This window comes from Nomascus leucogenys, chromosome 8 (genome assembly GCF_006542625.1).
Source record: "Nomascus leucogenys isolate Asia chromosome 8, Asia_NLE_v1, whole genome shotgun sequence".
NCBI classification, from domain to species: domain Eukaryota; kingdom Metazoa; phylum Chordata; class Mammalia; order Primates; family Hylobatidae; genus Nomascus; species Nomascus leucogenys.
Window position 1 is genome coordinate 82,975,952 of NC_044388.1, and position 13,808 is coordinate 82,989,759.

A 13,808-nucleotide genomic window follows, 5' to 3' on the forward strand; every position below is an offset into this window, starting at 1 on the left:
TATGGGAATACAGCTCTAGAAATAAGCAAAGTAGTAAATAATCCACCCAGGGAGGGGATATGATAGCAAAGAAGTATCAAAAGTCAGCATTTCAAGAATGAGCTCCCAAACCAGGGGAAAAGTGATTCCAAACCTAGAGTAGGAGTTTTAGGAAGGGAGAAGTCAGAAAAGGGTGAATTGGGCTTAGCAATTTAGAAAGGTTTGTGGAAAAGTGTAGTTGGATGCGAGAGAATAGCGGATGGGAGGGAAACAAAGTAAGGAGACAGGTCATGTTTACCCTGGCTCTCGATAAGGTCTGATAATGACTAGCAAGTAGCACCACGGGTGGGTGGGCGGGGGGGTTGTTAAAAATACGTATCTCAGCTCTAACCTAGACCTATTGAATCAGAATCTACATTTTAACAAGCCGCCAGAGAAAAGTAGTTATACCTTTAAAAAACTGACTTGGACCACCGTATTTATTTGCTAAATTTGACAATAGAGAGTAGGAGATTCGGATAACTTGAAACGGAGGAATAGTTCAATGATTAATAGTTCCCAATTTGGCCTCAAGCTTTCTCGTTTTAATTGAAAACCAAGGTTAACTTGCAAAAACCTCGAGATTCTCAGGGAAAAGCAGTGAGGATGACCTAACAATAGACGCCAAACAGTATCACTCAGCCATTCCGCCATGCCCAGCGCGGAGGACTCAGGTTTAAAATATCCGGATTCGGCGCGCCGGCTGTCCACGCCAACTGGCGCGGCATTATGGGAATTGTAGTCCCGGCCCGCGTCCCGATTTACGACAAACTGTTGGGCCCGGAGTCGGAAGAGACCGGGGTTTGGGAAGGACCCCCGGGTCAGGCGTCCTGGTGGGAGGGCGGGCTTCCTTCTCTCTTCCTCGGCAGGGAGTCCCGAGCCCGGGAGGAAAGAGAGCTCAGCTCCGCATCGGCGTCGGCGGCCGGGACGCACACACTCTGCGTCATGGAGGACTGAGGCCGATGATGAATTCCGGTGTGCCTGTCAGGCTTGCTGTGTCACTCGGGCCGCTCGGCGCGCCCCTTCCCAGCCGCCCTTCCGTACCGGCTCTCGGGCTCTTCCGGTCTCCGGCCGCCTCTTACCTGTAGGCCCTTCTCCGGCCGCGGCCCGGCGCTCTCCGAATCGCCCCTGCGGACTGCTCTCGCACAGTGCCCGGGCACCGGGCGCCCGACAGACACTGGCCATGACGAGCGGCGCCACCAGGTACCGGCTGAGCTGCTCGCTCCGGGGCCACGAGCTGGACGTACGGGGCCTGGTATGCTGCCCCTATCCGCCGGGAGCCTTTGTGTCCGTGTCCCGAGACCGCACTACCCGCCTCTGGGCCCCAGACAGGTGAGCGCTGGGAGTCGGGTTGCCCCTGGCTGTGTTGCACGCTTCCCGGAGAGTGGAAAGAGAGTGACCCTTCCCCGTAAGTCCTGCCGTCTCTGTCTCCCTCCAGCCTTCCCTCTGCTCTCCGCTCCCTTCCAATTCTCAGACTACTGGAACTCTGTTTAAGAAACCATCGAGATTTAAGTGGAAAGAGCACCGGGTTGGGCGACCAAAGACCTGCCTTGTTGTGCTAACTTGACCACAGACAAGTCTCCTACCTTTTGGGCCTTCAGTTTTTGGACGATGATCTCCCAAGTTTCCTTTAGACTTGAAAATTTACTGATTCCAGTTGCACCCTCCGAAGTGAGGTAGTTTGAAGGCATCTGAAATGTCCTTTTTTTTTTTTTCGAAGAAGATGCTCTGTAGTATTCTCTAAAATTGAATTTTTGAAGACTTTAGTTCTCAAAAATTGCATTGCTGAATCCTCTTCTCGTCCAGGTTAGAATTTTAGTCTGTGGTCTGTGCTGGTCTTGAGGGAGTGAAACCTCTCGGATGTTTTGTTTCTGTGCATGTGCTGTTTCTTGAGGAGAAGGAGCATCCATTGCCTTCAAAGGATTTATCAGAAGGGTTCACGAACCAAAAAAAAAAAGAAAAAAAAGGTTAGGAATCAGTCCTGATCGAGTTCACGGGTTCAGCCCTGATTTGGCTGGTTGTAACAGGATATTTAAGACGTAGAAGACAGATTGCAGTTCAGAGAAAGAAAAATTGAGGTTAGTTATTTTGTTATTTAGTAGGTTTCCCACTGCTAGAGATTTCAGAATTTGAGTCACCATCCATAAATTCAGTTGTAACTATTGAGTGCCTCCTCTTTGTTTGGGATATTGGAGAGGAATAGACAGACAAGTTGCCAGTGTTTCTGGAGCTTTCTTACAGTCTGATGGGGAAGATAGATTAAAAAACAAGGCAATAAATAATTAAAAACTGGCATATGAAGAAAACATACAGTTAATAATTAGGTGGAGAGAGATATTAAAGGAAGCCTCTCTGAGAAGTTGTTTGTTTAAAGCTGGCATTTGAAGCATGAGATGGATGGAGCTGGTCGTGGAAGAGCAAATGCGGAGGGTTGAATTGGAAGAGCATTCCAGGCAGCCGGAGGAGTAAACAGGAGAGAATTAGCTGTGAGGTGAGGGCAGGTTTTGAGGCTGGCAAGAGCCAGGTTATGGAGTTTGCAGATGGAAGCTTTCAAATAGTTTCAAGCAGGGAGCAACCTGATCTGATTTCTGTGTTGAGAAGTTTCTGCTAGCTGATGGTAGAGAATAGATTGGGAAGGGATAAGTGTAGAAGTGGGTTTGCTTGGAGGCTTTTGAAGTAGTATAAGCAACACAAGATGGTCCACTAGACTAGGGATAGTATAGAGCAAATTCCTGTATTGAATTGAATGAGATGATCTCTAAAGATCTCTTCTAACTCTAAAATTCTGTAATATCCAAAACTACTTAGTAATACTAATATGGAACTTTTTGTTTGAGTACAGTTATTAAGTTTTTGCCTTTAAAATTGAATCCAGTAGAAGCATAAGCCCAGTAGAATATAACCATTGCAGTAAGGAGTATAATCAAGGATACCTGTTTTAATAGTGGAATCCTGTCATTAAACTTTTGGGACTGTACTAGTTTGACAAGAGTTTCATCACTGGAGTGGTTGTGCTTACCAGGAACTTGAAGAACTTTGGGCTGAACTGATTCTCTATTTGAAAAGTGATTTTGTTGTTCATTGAACTATTGATTTTTTTTTTTTTTTTTTTTTTTTTTTTTTGAGACAGAGTTTCGCTCTTGTTGCCCAGTCTGGAGTGCAATGGCTCGATCTTGGCTCACTGCAACCTCTGCCTCCAGGGATCAAGCGATTCTCTTGTCTCAGCCTCCCAAGTAGCTGTGCTTACAGGCATGTGCCACCATGCCCGGCTAATTTTGTGTTTTTAGTAGAGCTGGGGTTTCTCCATGTTGGTCGGGCTGGTCTTGAACTCCCGACCTCAGGTGATCTGCCTGCCTTGGCCTCCCAGTGTTGGGATTACAGGTGTGAGCCACCACGCCTGGCCGAACTCATGATTTTTTTGTTTTTGTTTTTCAAAGTTCATTCCTGTATGTATTTATCTAACACTGATGAAGAACTTGCATTTTGCCACAGTGTGTGCTAGTGCGCAGCGAGATAAGATTATTTAGTCTCTCATATCCTGCTGGTTAGGTTAGCAAGCTTGTCCATCCTGTGGCCCATGGGTGGCTTTGAGAGTAGCCCAACGCAAATTTCATAAACTTTCTTAAAACATTATGAGGCTTTTTTTTGTGATTTTTAAAAGTGCTCTTCAGCTGTTGTAATTATTAGTGTATTTTATGCGTGGCCAAAGACAATTTTTCTTCCAATGTGGCCCAGGAAAGTCAAAAGATCGGATACCCCAGGGTTAGAGTGTTTCATAGTCATTAGGTGATTAAGCTCTTATTGATGCCAACTAAAGTGTCTCAACCATACCTTTAATGTTGTAAAAGTGTCCTCAAGTCTGACATAGTAACAATTTTTATTTCATGATACATGTCTTCTCTTTTGTGTTGCTGTAGCAGAATACCACAGACTGGGTAATTTATAAAGAAAAGAAATGTATTTTTCATAGTTCTGGATGCTGGGAAGTCCATGATCAAGGTATCGGCATCTTGAGAGGGCCTCTTTGCTGCTGTATCATCCCATGGTGGAAGGGCAAGAGAGTACACAGCAAGAGGCATAGAGGGGCCAAACTTGCTTTTGTAACAAAGCCACTCTCTAACCCAGTCCCGCAGTAATGACATTAATCCATTCATGGGGGCAGAACCTTCTTGATCCTACTTCTCAGCATGGTTGCATTGAAGGTTAAGTTTCCAGCACATGAACTTTGAGGGACACGTTGAGGCCATAATAGAATATTTGTGTGATTTTGTTTTTTTGACACAGGGTTTCGCTTTGTTGCCCAGGCTGGAATGCAATGGCATGATCACTGCCTCACTGCAGCCTCGACCTTCTGGGCTCAAACAATCCTCCCACCTCAGCCTCTTAAGTAACTGGGTCTACAGGCGAGAACCATCAGGCCCAGCTAATTTTTATTTATTTATTTTTGTAGAGATGAGGGTCTTACTAGATTGCCCAGGCTGGTCTCAAACTCCTGGGCTTAAGCAGTCCTCCTGCTTCAGCCTCCCAAAGTGTTGGGATTAAAGGTGTGAGCCACCACTCCCAGCTCATAACAGCATATTAAGTTAATGAAATGCTATAAATGTTTGGAGCCAAGTTGTAAGTGAAATTTGCTTTCCCATGTAGCCAAGTGGTAAATGAAATTTACCACTGTAAATTTGAATCAGTACCACTGATTCAACTTCAAATTCTTTGTTCGTTACCGAATTGCCTCTTACTGAATCTGACCTGGTCTGTCTACCTCTGATGCAAATGAAATTTACCACTGCTTTCCATGTATGTGGAAAGGTTCTAGATCAGGGTAGTAAATGTAGGGATGGACTGGGAATAATGGGGAAAGTTAGTTCTAGGGAGGCAGAAATAGTTCTGTTTTAGAGCAGACTAAACCAGGTACCTAGTTTTTCACAAAAGCCCTTTGAAAACCCAGAAAGTCTTTGGACCTTCAGAATGGAGACATATCTGTTGGTTGGGCATTGAACTGAGCCAGCAACATGCCATTGTTTCAGACTACTTCAGGCCTCTATAAGCTAGCTTCAAGCTAAATTACATTTCCCAAGTCTGTCCTTGACTTCTGGGTGGGGAGAGATGAGGGAGATAGGACTTCAGCAGCTTTGCCTTTATATTGCCTTGCCTTTTGAAAAACGACCCATACTTGAAGACACATCTTCAGATATAGGATCTGATTATATTAATCTATATTAATAGATTTTTTTAGGTGCAATCTATTAGTTCCTACTGTAGAATATGAGAATTTAGCTCTCTTTCTGCCTTCCACTCACCCCATCACATATGCATCTTTTCTGTGCTCTCTTTTTTTTTTTTTTTTTTTGAGGCGGAGTCTCGCTATGTCGCCCAGGCCAGAGTGCAGTGGCGCGATCTCGGCTCACTGCAAGCTCCGCCTCCCGGGTTGACGCCATTCTGCCTCAGCCTCCCGAGTAGCTGGGACTATAGGCGCCCGCCACGGCGCCCGGGTAATTTTTTGTATTTTTAGTAGAGACGGAGTTTCACAGTGTTAGCCAGGATGATCTGGATCTCCTGACCTCGTGATCCGCCCGCCTTGGCCTCCCAAAGTGCTGGGATTACAGGCGTGAGCCACCACGCCCGGCCTCTGTGCTCTGACTCTTACAATTTAAGCTGTGGAATAATCTATGATAACTCTTCCTCAATAATTTTATGATCTTCATGTGGCTAATAATTGTTTTCTTTTGGTTTTCATTTGCTTAGCTTTCTATGTATTTATCACTGATTCAACTTCAAATTCTTTGTTCATTACCGAATCACCTCTTAAAGCATTTAGATACATTGGATATTTTACAATTTCCTCTTCCTGACAATGCAAACTTTCTGACCTGGTCTGTCTACTTCTGATGCACAGCTAATCCTGGGATTTCCCTTCATTGTTGTTTCCAGAATAACTTTTTTGAACCTCATATGTTGGATTTTTATTGTCAGTATCCTTTAGCTTTCTCTTGGTTGGTTTTCTTCCTTGTTGCCTTATTGGAACATAACCTCTAGGAGCTTCCTGAAATGTAGTGCATCAGTAATAAATGTTTTAAGACCTTGCAAGTCTGAAAGTGATTTTATTTTACCTTGCTACTGGAATGATAATTTGAGTGGTTGTAGCATTCTAATTTTAAAATAATTTTCTTTCAGAATTGTGATGGAATCCATTGTATTTCATCTTGTAGTGTTACTGTTGAGAAGTCTGAAGCCATTCCGATTTTTGAACTATTTTTTTTTTCTTTCTGGAAGGCAGTCTACTTCTATCCATTGTTCCAGGCCATTGGCAGACCCTTTTAATATGAAAACTCATGTCCATAAAGTCTGGGAAATGTTCTTCAATTAATTCTTTGGCTGCTTTCTCATTATTTTTTCTGTCTGCTTTTTTCTGGAACTGTTTTTATTCAGATATTGAACTTGCTTTCTAAATTTCTCTTTCTTTTTTTTTTTCTTGGCTATAATCTCTAGTAGGTTGCCTTGACTTTGTGAAATTATGTCCTTGTTTCATGGTTGCAATATCTTATACCTCTAAGGATGATAATGACAATTTAAAAAAATGTTTTAAGTTATTTTCTCCTTAATGGTCTGTTTTCCTCCATATTGGTTTTTTTCTCGTCTCTATTTGTTTTGATCACTGTGTTTCATGCTGGAGGCTTTCCCCAGATGTCTGGTAATCTTTATTGTGTGCTCAGTGTTATGGGTAGAGAATTAAGAAGCTCCTGGGAGATCTGTGCTCCTGGATGGGGCTTGCTGGTTGTGAGTTTTACTGTTGAGTTATCTGGTAGGGCTGATCTGCTGCGTAGAGGATGAGGGTGTGGTTTCCAGGGTTTTGTTTTGCTGGTCTTGGGCTCCAGTAGGAATATACACATTCTTCACACTCCAAGACTCAGCTATCGTTATGTCCCCCCATTCAAAGATTTTCATCTTTTTGAAGAAAAAGCTTCAGACTTTTGCTGAGTGCTAGCAGGACAGTTGTCTGGCTGGGTTGTCTAGCTGCACACCACCGCCCCCCCCCCCCTTTTTTTTTTCTTAATACCTTAAGTATTTTTTAAAATCAATTTAAGAAATACTTAATGCTAACCATTTAAAACATTGTGCTAGGGACTTGGGAAGACACAAAGAACCTAATCGGGATTCTGCCATTAAGAACTTCACAGACCACTACGGAAGATGAACACAAATATCTATGCTTTGAAGTGTTAAGGGTTACACATAGTGGGTAGATCTAGTGGTTTACATAATACAGATTTTAAAACATGTTCTGGCTTTTGACTTCCTCTGGGCTTATTGATAAAATGGTTTCAAAAGGATTAAAAAACAAAAACAACACCCACTAAAATGAAGTGAACAAGTTGAAATTGGTTACTACCAGATACCCTTCTTTGAAGACTTTTTCATAATGCTTCAGATTCTGAAGACTTTCGATTAGTCTTTCTTATCTTAGTTCCTGCCTCTTTGTCCTCACGTCTGGAGGTATATAGTGCTGTTAATTCTTTTCCTCCAATTTTTTTATTGTGATAAAATACACATAACATAAAATTTGCCATCTTAACCATTTTAAACTGTACAGTTCAATGGTATTAAGTATATTCATAATGTGTAACCATCACCACCATCCATCTTTTAACTCTTTTTATCTCTTTATACTGAAACTGTACCTGTTTAAGCAATAACTCTTCATTCTCTCCACCCCCAGACCCTGGCAACCACCATTCTACTTTATGTCTCTCTGATTTTGACAGCTCTAAGTTCCACATATAAGTGGGATCATACAGTATTTGTCTTTTTATAACTGGCTTATTTCATTTAGCATAATGTCCTCAAGGGTCTTCCATGTTGTAGCATATGTCAGAATTTCCCTCCATTTTAAGACTGAATAAAATTTCATGTTTATACCACATTTTGTTTATTCATCCATTGATGGACACTTAGGTTGATGCCACATTTGAGCTATTGTGAATAATGCTACTACGAATATGGTTGTACACATATCTCTTTAAGATCCTGCTTTCATTTCCATTGGGAATATATCCAGAAATGGAATTGCTGGGTCATATGGTAATTTTATTTTTAATTTTTCTAGGAATTGCCATACTTTTTTCTGTAGCAGGTGTCTTTGTTTTCACATAGTATATTCTGTATGTCTGTTAGTTCTAGTTGATTTATTTTGTTAAGTCCTCTTTTTCCTTACATGTTTTCTGTCTGATTATTCTATCCATTATTGAGATTGAGATATTGAAGTCTTCAACTATTATTGTAGAACTATCTATATATCACTTCAATTATGTCAGTTTTTGTTTTATATGTTATGTGCATAAATGTTTATAATTGTTATATCTTCTTGCTGTACCGAACTTTTTATTAATATATAATATCTTTCTTTGTCTCTGTTTTCTTTTTTTAAGGTCAATTTTGTCTAATGTCAATATAGCTACTCCTGCTTTCTTTTGTTTGCCGTTTTCATGGAATATCCTGTTTCATCCTATCACTTTCAGTATATTTGTGTCTTTGGATCTAAAGTGAGTCTCTTATAAACAGCACCGAGTTGGATTATGTTTTTTAAAATGGTTTCTGCCAATCTCTGTCTTTTGATTGGAGAGTTTAATTCATTTACATTGAAAGTAATCACTGATACCATTTTGCTGTGTTTTCTATATTCCTTAAAGTTTGTTTTTTTTTTTTTTTGTCTCTCATCTCCTGCATTACTGTCTTCTTTTGTGTTTAGTTGATTTATTTATTTATTTATTTTATTTTTATCTTTTTTTGAGACGGAGTCTCAGTCTGTGGCCCAGGCTGGAGTGCAGTGGCGCAATCTCGGCTCACTGCAAGCTCCGCCTCCCGGGTTCACGCCATTCTTCTGCCTCAGCCTCCCAAGTAGCTGGGACTACAGGCCCCCTGCCACCACACCTGGCTGATTTTTTGTATTTTTAGTAGAGACGGGCTTTCGCTGTGTTAGCCAGGATGGTCTCGATCTCCTGACCTCGTAATCTGCCCGCCTTGGCCTCCCAAAGTGCTGGGATTACAGGTGTGAGCCACGGCGCCCGGCTTAGTTTATTTATGTTTAAATTCCTTCCCCATTTCCTTAGTGCATATTCTATTTTTGTGTGTGTTTACCATGGGGATTATATTTAATATCTTAAAGTTGTAACCCTCTAATTTGAATGTATACATTTAACTTCAATAACATACAAAAATTCTTCTTTATAGCTCCATCTTCACCCCTTTTGGTTGTTGGTGTCAGAGAATTACATCCGTATATACTCTGTGTCCTAAAAACGTAAAGTAATAATTATTTTAAATGTATTAATCTCTGAAATTATGTTGGAAAAATTTGGAGTTACAAACCAAAGTTACAATAGCATTAGCTTTTAGGCTAATTTTTTTTATGTAATGTTCCTTAAATGACATAGAAATCAAAAGGTGGAGTTATAAACCACTATCGTATTTACCATTTTTGAGATCTTTATTTCTTCATATTGCTTCAAGTCTGTCTAGTGTGTTTTCATTTCACTGTGCAAGAAGGCTCCTTTAAGCTTTTTTTACAGGGAGGTCTAGTGGCAGCAAACTCCCTCACCTTTTTTTTTTTTTTTTTTTTTTTTTTTTTTTTTTTTTTTAAAGAAATAGTGTCTTACTCTGTTGGCCTAGGCGGGGATACAGTGGTACAGTCATAGCTCACTTAAGCCTCAAACTCCCAGGCTCAAGGTATCCTCTTGCCTTAGCCTCCCAAGTAGCTGGGACTACAGGTGTGCACTATCACACCTTGCTAATGCTCCAAAAAAAATTTTCAAGATGGGGTTTTGCTATGTTGGCCAGGCTGGAATGCAATGGCTGTTCATGAGTGTGGTCACAGCACTCTGCAGCCTCCAACTCCTGGGCTCAAGCAGTTCTCCTATCTCAATCTCCTGAGGTGCTGGGACTACAGGTGTGTGCTACTGCACTCAGTTCGACCTCCAAAGTTTTTGATGAGAAATCTACTAATTATATTATTGAGGATCCCTTGTATGTGATAAGTCACTTCTTTCTTACTGCTTTCAAGGTTCTTTATATCTGTCTTTCTTAAGTTTGAGTATAATGTGACTTGGTGTGGGTCTCTTTGAGTTTATCTTCTTGGAGTTTGTTGAGTTTCTTTGGATGTTTATATTCATGTCTTTCATCAAATTTGGGATGTTTCCAGCCATTATTTCTCCAGATATTCTCTCTGCTCCCTTTCCCCTCTCTCTAGGACCACCACAATCTGTATGCTGGCCTACTTCATGTTGTTCCACAAGTCCCTTAGGCTCTGTTCATTGTTTTTTCAGTCTTTTTTTGTGTTCTTCAAACTTGGTAATTTCTACTGTCCTATGTTCAAGTTTGCTAATTATTTCTTCTTGCTTGAATCTGTCTTCAAGTCGTCTAGTGAATAATTTCATTTCAGTTATACCTTTCATCTTCATAATTTCTTTTTGGTTTCTTTATAGGTTTTCTGCCTCTTTACTGATACTTCAGTTTTCTTCATGCATAATATTCTTGACTTTCTCCATCTTCCTTTAGTTCTTTGAGCATGTTTAAAACAGTTGTTTTAAAGTCTCTGTCTAGTAGATCTGCTGTCAGGTCTTTTTCAGGGACAGTGTCTATTGACTTAATTTTTCCTTTGAATGGGCCATACTTTTCTGTTTATTTGTATGCCTTGTGATTTTTTTGTTGTTGTTGAAAGTGAACATTTAATCTAGTAATATGATAACTCTAGAAATAATATTCTTCCCCTTTTCCAGGGTTTACTGTTTTTCGTTATGTTTTTGTGTATTATCTTTTTGTTGTTGTTGTTGAAGGGTGTCTTTGTTCCAAATATCAGCCTAAGATATAAACTTATAGTCTTCTCAGGTCTTTTCTGAGACTGTGCTTTTCCCTGGGCATGCACTTTCACTTTCTAATTTTTTCCATATATGTAGTTCCTTTTGAATGTCTTAGTATTTATTATCTTGCTCCCAGAAGAGGAAGATGAAGGTGTTAGGGGAATGGGCATCAGCCTTTTTTTTTTTAATTTTTTGAAACAAAGTCTTGCTGTTGTCCCCCAGGCTGGAGTGCGATGGCGCAATCTTGGCTCACTGCAACCTTCTCCTCCTGGGTTCAAGCAATTCTCTTGCCTCAGCCTCCCGAGCAGCTGGGATTACAGGCATCTGCCACTACGCCCAGCTAATTTTTGTATTTTTAGTAGATACGGAGTTTCACCGTGTTGGCCAGGCTGGTCTCCAACTCCTGACCTCAGGTGATCTGCCCACCTCGGCCTCCCAAAGTGCTAGGATTACAGGCATGAGCCACTGTGTCCGGCTGGGCATCAGCCTTTTAAATCCTCTTGGAAGTCACTTTAGCTCAAGAGGTAGAAGCCTGCATCAACGGGGTGAGGTGCAACAACAATGGCTGCCTGCCTCTTTGTTGTTGCTCTGTGATCAAAGCAGCAATCAGTGATCAGTGAACAAATCTCTGATATTTGGAGGACAGGATCCTTTTGGCCAACCCTAGTTCCTACAACTGTGAGCAAGGTTCTCTGGGAACAGATGCATGACTGCCTGCCATGGGGCTAGAAGGGTGAGGTGTGGGTAACGGCTACTGTGCCAAGAGCAAGCATTGATCAAAATTAACCTCAATTTACAATCCAAGCCTTTCCCTAGAAGTTGCAAGCATTCAACTGACTGCAAAGTTTCATAATAGTTACATCAGACAGATTCTGCCAGTGCCATCGTTGTCTAGGTGGGAAGACAGATGCCTGGTGCTTCCGACTCTGCTGACTTCCCAGAATATTCTCTAGTTCTTAAGCCCTTTGTTGGTAAATTGGTTCTTCGGTTGTCCTGCTGCCTGCTAGGACTCAGGTTTTCTAAGGCCCTTACTGCTTTTCTGTAAGCTTTAAATATTCAAAGTTGTATTCATGTATTTTTTTTTTCATTCTCCTTGGCCTTGTGGGTTTAATTAAGCCTTTATTAAGAAACATAAGTATTTATTGTTTTTAGTGGGATTTGGGAAGGAAGTGAAAATAGATGAGTTTGTTTAGTCTTTATCTGGGAGTCTTACCTCTTCATGTGCACTTGTCTTCTTCAACCAGACTGCAAACTCTTTGATTTAGCTGAGTTAGGGATATAATTCTTTTTATCCCTTTCAGCAGCTAATTTATTGCTTTCCACATAGTAAATCATAATCTGCTGGTTGAACTTGTTAAGTAAGGCAGTGATGCTAAGTGATTGATATAATATATAACAAATTGGTAATCATTTTAATCCCAATGCAATTATTAATGTATTGTGTTCATCGATATATATAATTATATATAACATTATATATTATATAATATACTGTAGCCATTTATATATTTGTGTATTAGGTGGGGGTTTTTTTTGTTTGTTTTAGCTTATCAGTTATCGTTAGTGTTAGTATATTTTATGTGTGGCTCAAGACAATTCTTCTTCTTCAGTGTGTCCCAGGGAAGCCAAAAGATTTGACACCCCTGTTCTAGCTATGTAGAAACACATACTGTACTGTACTACTGGGCACCAAGTCAATGCTTCATAATGTGAAAAAGTCCTCAGTATATTTAGGCCTTCTTAATAATAAATTTCATTGTCTTAATTGCATGTATGTTTCGTTTAACCAGGGATTTCTTAGGGTAACAGTCACTAATGTGTCGAAGTGAAGATGGAGATTGAGAAAAAACCCAGTCATGACTATTTATTGCCCTTTCTTTTTTCCTCGTTCTCTGTGTTAACGTATTCTTCTCAGTGAAACACTAGACAAAATTCTCTTAATCTAATGTAATTCTCTGTGGTAGTTCATATGAATTATGTAAGGTTCAATTTAAAACAATGGATTCTTAAGATAGTATATACTCTAAAGTTTGTCTGGACACTAAATGAAAATGAGTGCTTTGACAGTTTATGTCCTAGGCTAAGTCAGGGTATGAATATGTATCCATTAATTATCTTGTCTTTCCAGTCCAAACGGGGGCTTTACAGAAATGCACTGTATGAGTGGCCATTCCAATTTTGTATCTTGTGTATGCATCATACCGTCAAGTGACATCTACCCTCATGGCCTAATTGCCACTGGTGGAAATGACCACAATATATGCATTTTCTCACTGGACAGTCCAATGCCACTTTATATTCTAAAAGGCCATAAAAATACTGGTGAGTATAATAATACTTTGGTGTTTTTCTACTTGAAGTTTTATCCCTTTGAAAGTAAAATTTACATATCCATTTTCTCAAGTTTTTATTATATTTTGTTTTACCTGTAGCTGTGGTTTGGTAATGGAAACCCTTTTGGGCTACCTTAGTTCTGTAAAAATTCTGTTACAAATTTACTGTGATCAGTAAAGGTTGATATGCTTATATATGTAAAAAGTAATCTGTTCAGTTATTGGCCGGGAGCGGTGGCTCACACCTGTAATCCCAGCACTTTGGGAGGGTGAGACAGGCAGATCACTTGAGGCCAGGAGTTCGGACCAGCCTGAAAAACATTGCAAAACCCTGTCTCTACTAAAAATACAAACATTATCCAGGTGTGGTGATGCCCACCAGTAATCCCAGCTACTCAGGAGGCTGAAGTACGAGAATGGCTAGAAACTGGCAGGCAGAGGTTAGAATGAGCCGAGATCCTGCCACTGCACTCCAGCCTGGGTGACAGAGTGGAGACTGTCTCAAAAAAAAGAAAAAAAAAGCAAAGTATTCAGTAATAAAAGAGGCTATATAATTTGAATATACTTCATAACTTTGTTTTTTAACTATTTTATGCAATGAATGCAT

The 13,808-nt window shown here is 40.4% G+C and overlaps 1 protein-coding gene across 1 annotated transcript in view; it reads left to right on the forward strand.

Moving 5' to 3' along the window:
- The first annotated feature begins 790 nt into the window (after positions 1 to 790).
- Positions 791 to 13,808, forward strand: part of PLAA (phospholipase A2 activating protein) — a 43,538-nt gene continuing 30,520 nt past the window's right edge. Inside the window, exons 1-2 of the mRNA XM_012509133.2 lie at positions 791 to 1,350; positions 12,997 to 13,190. Coding sequence (XP_012364587.2) covers positions 1,202 to 1,350; positions 12,997 to 13,190 — 343 coding nt within the window. The 5' untranslated portion in view covers positions 791 to 1,201. The remainder of the gene's footprint in view (positions 1,351 to 12,996; positions 13,191 to 13,808) is intronic.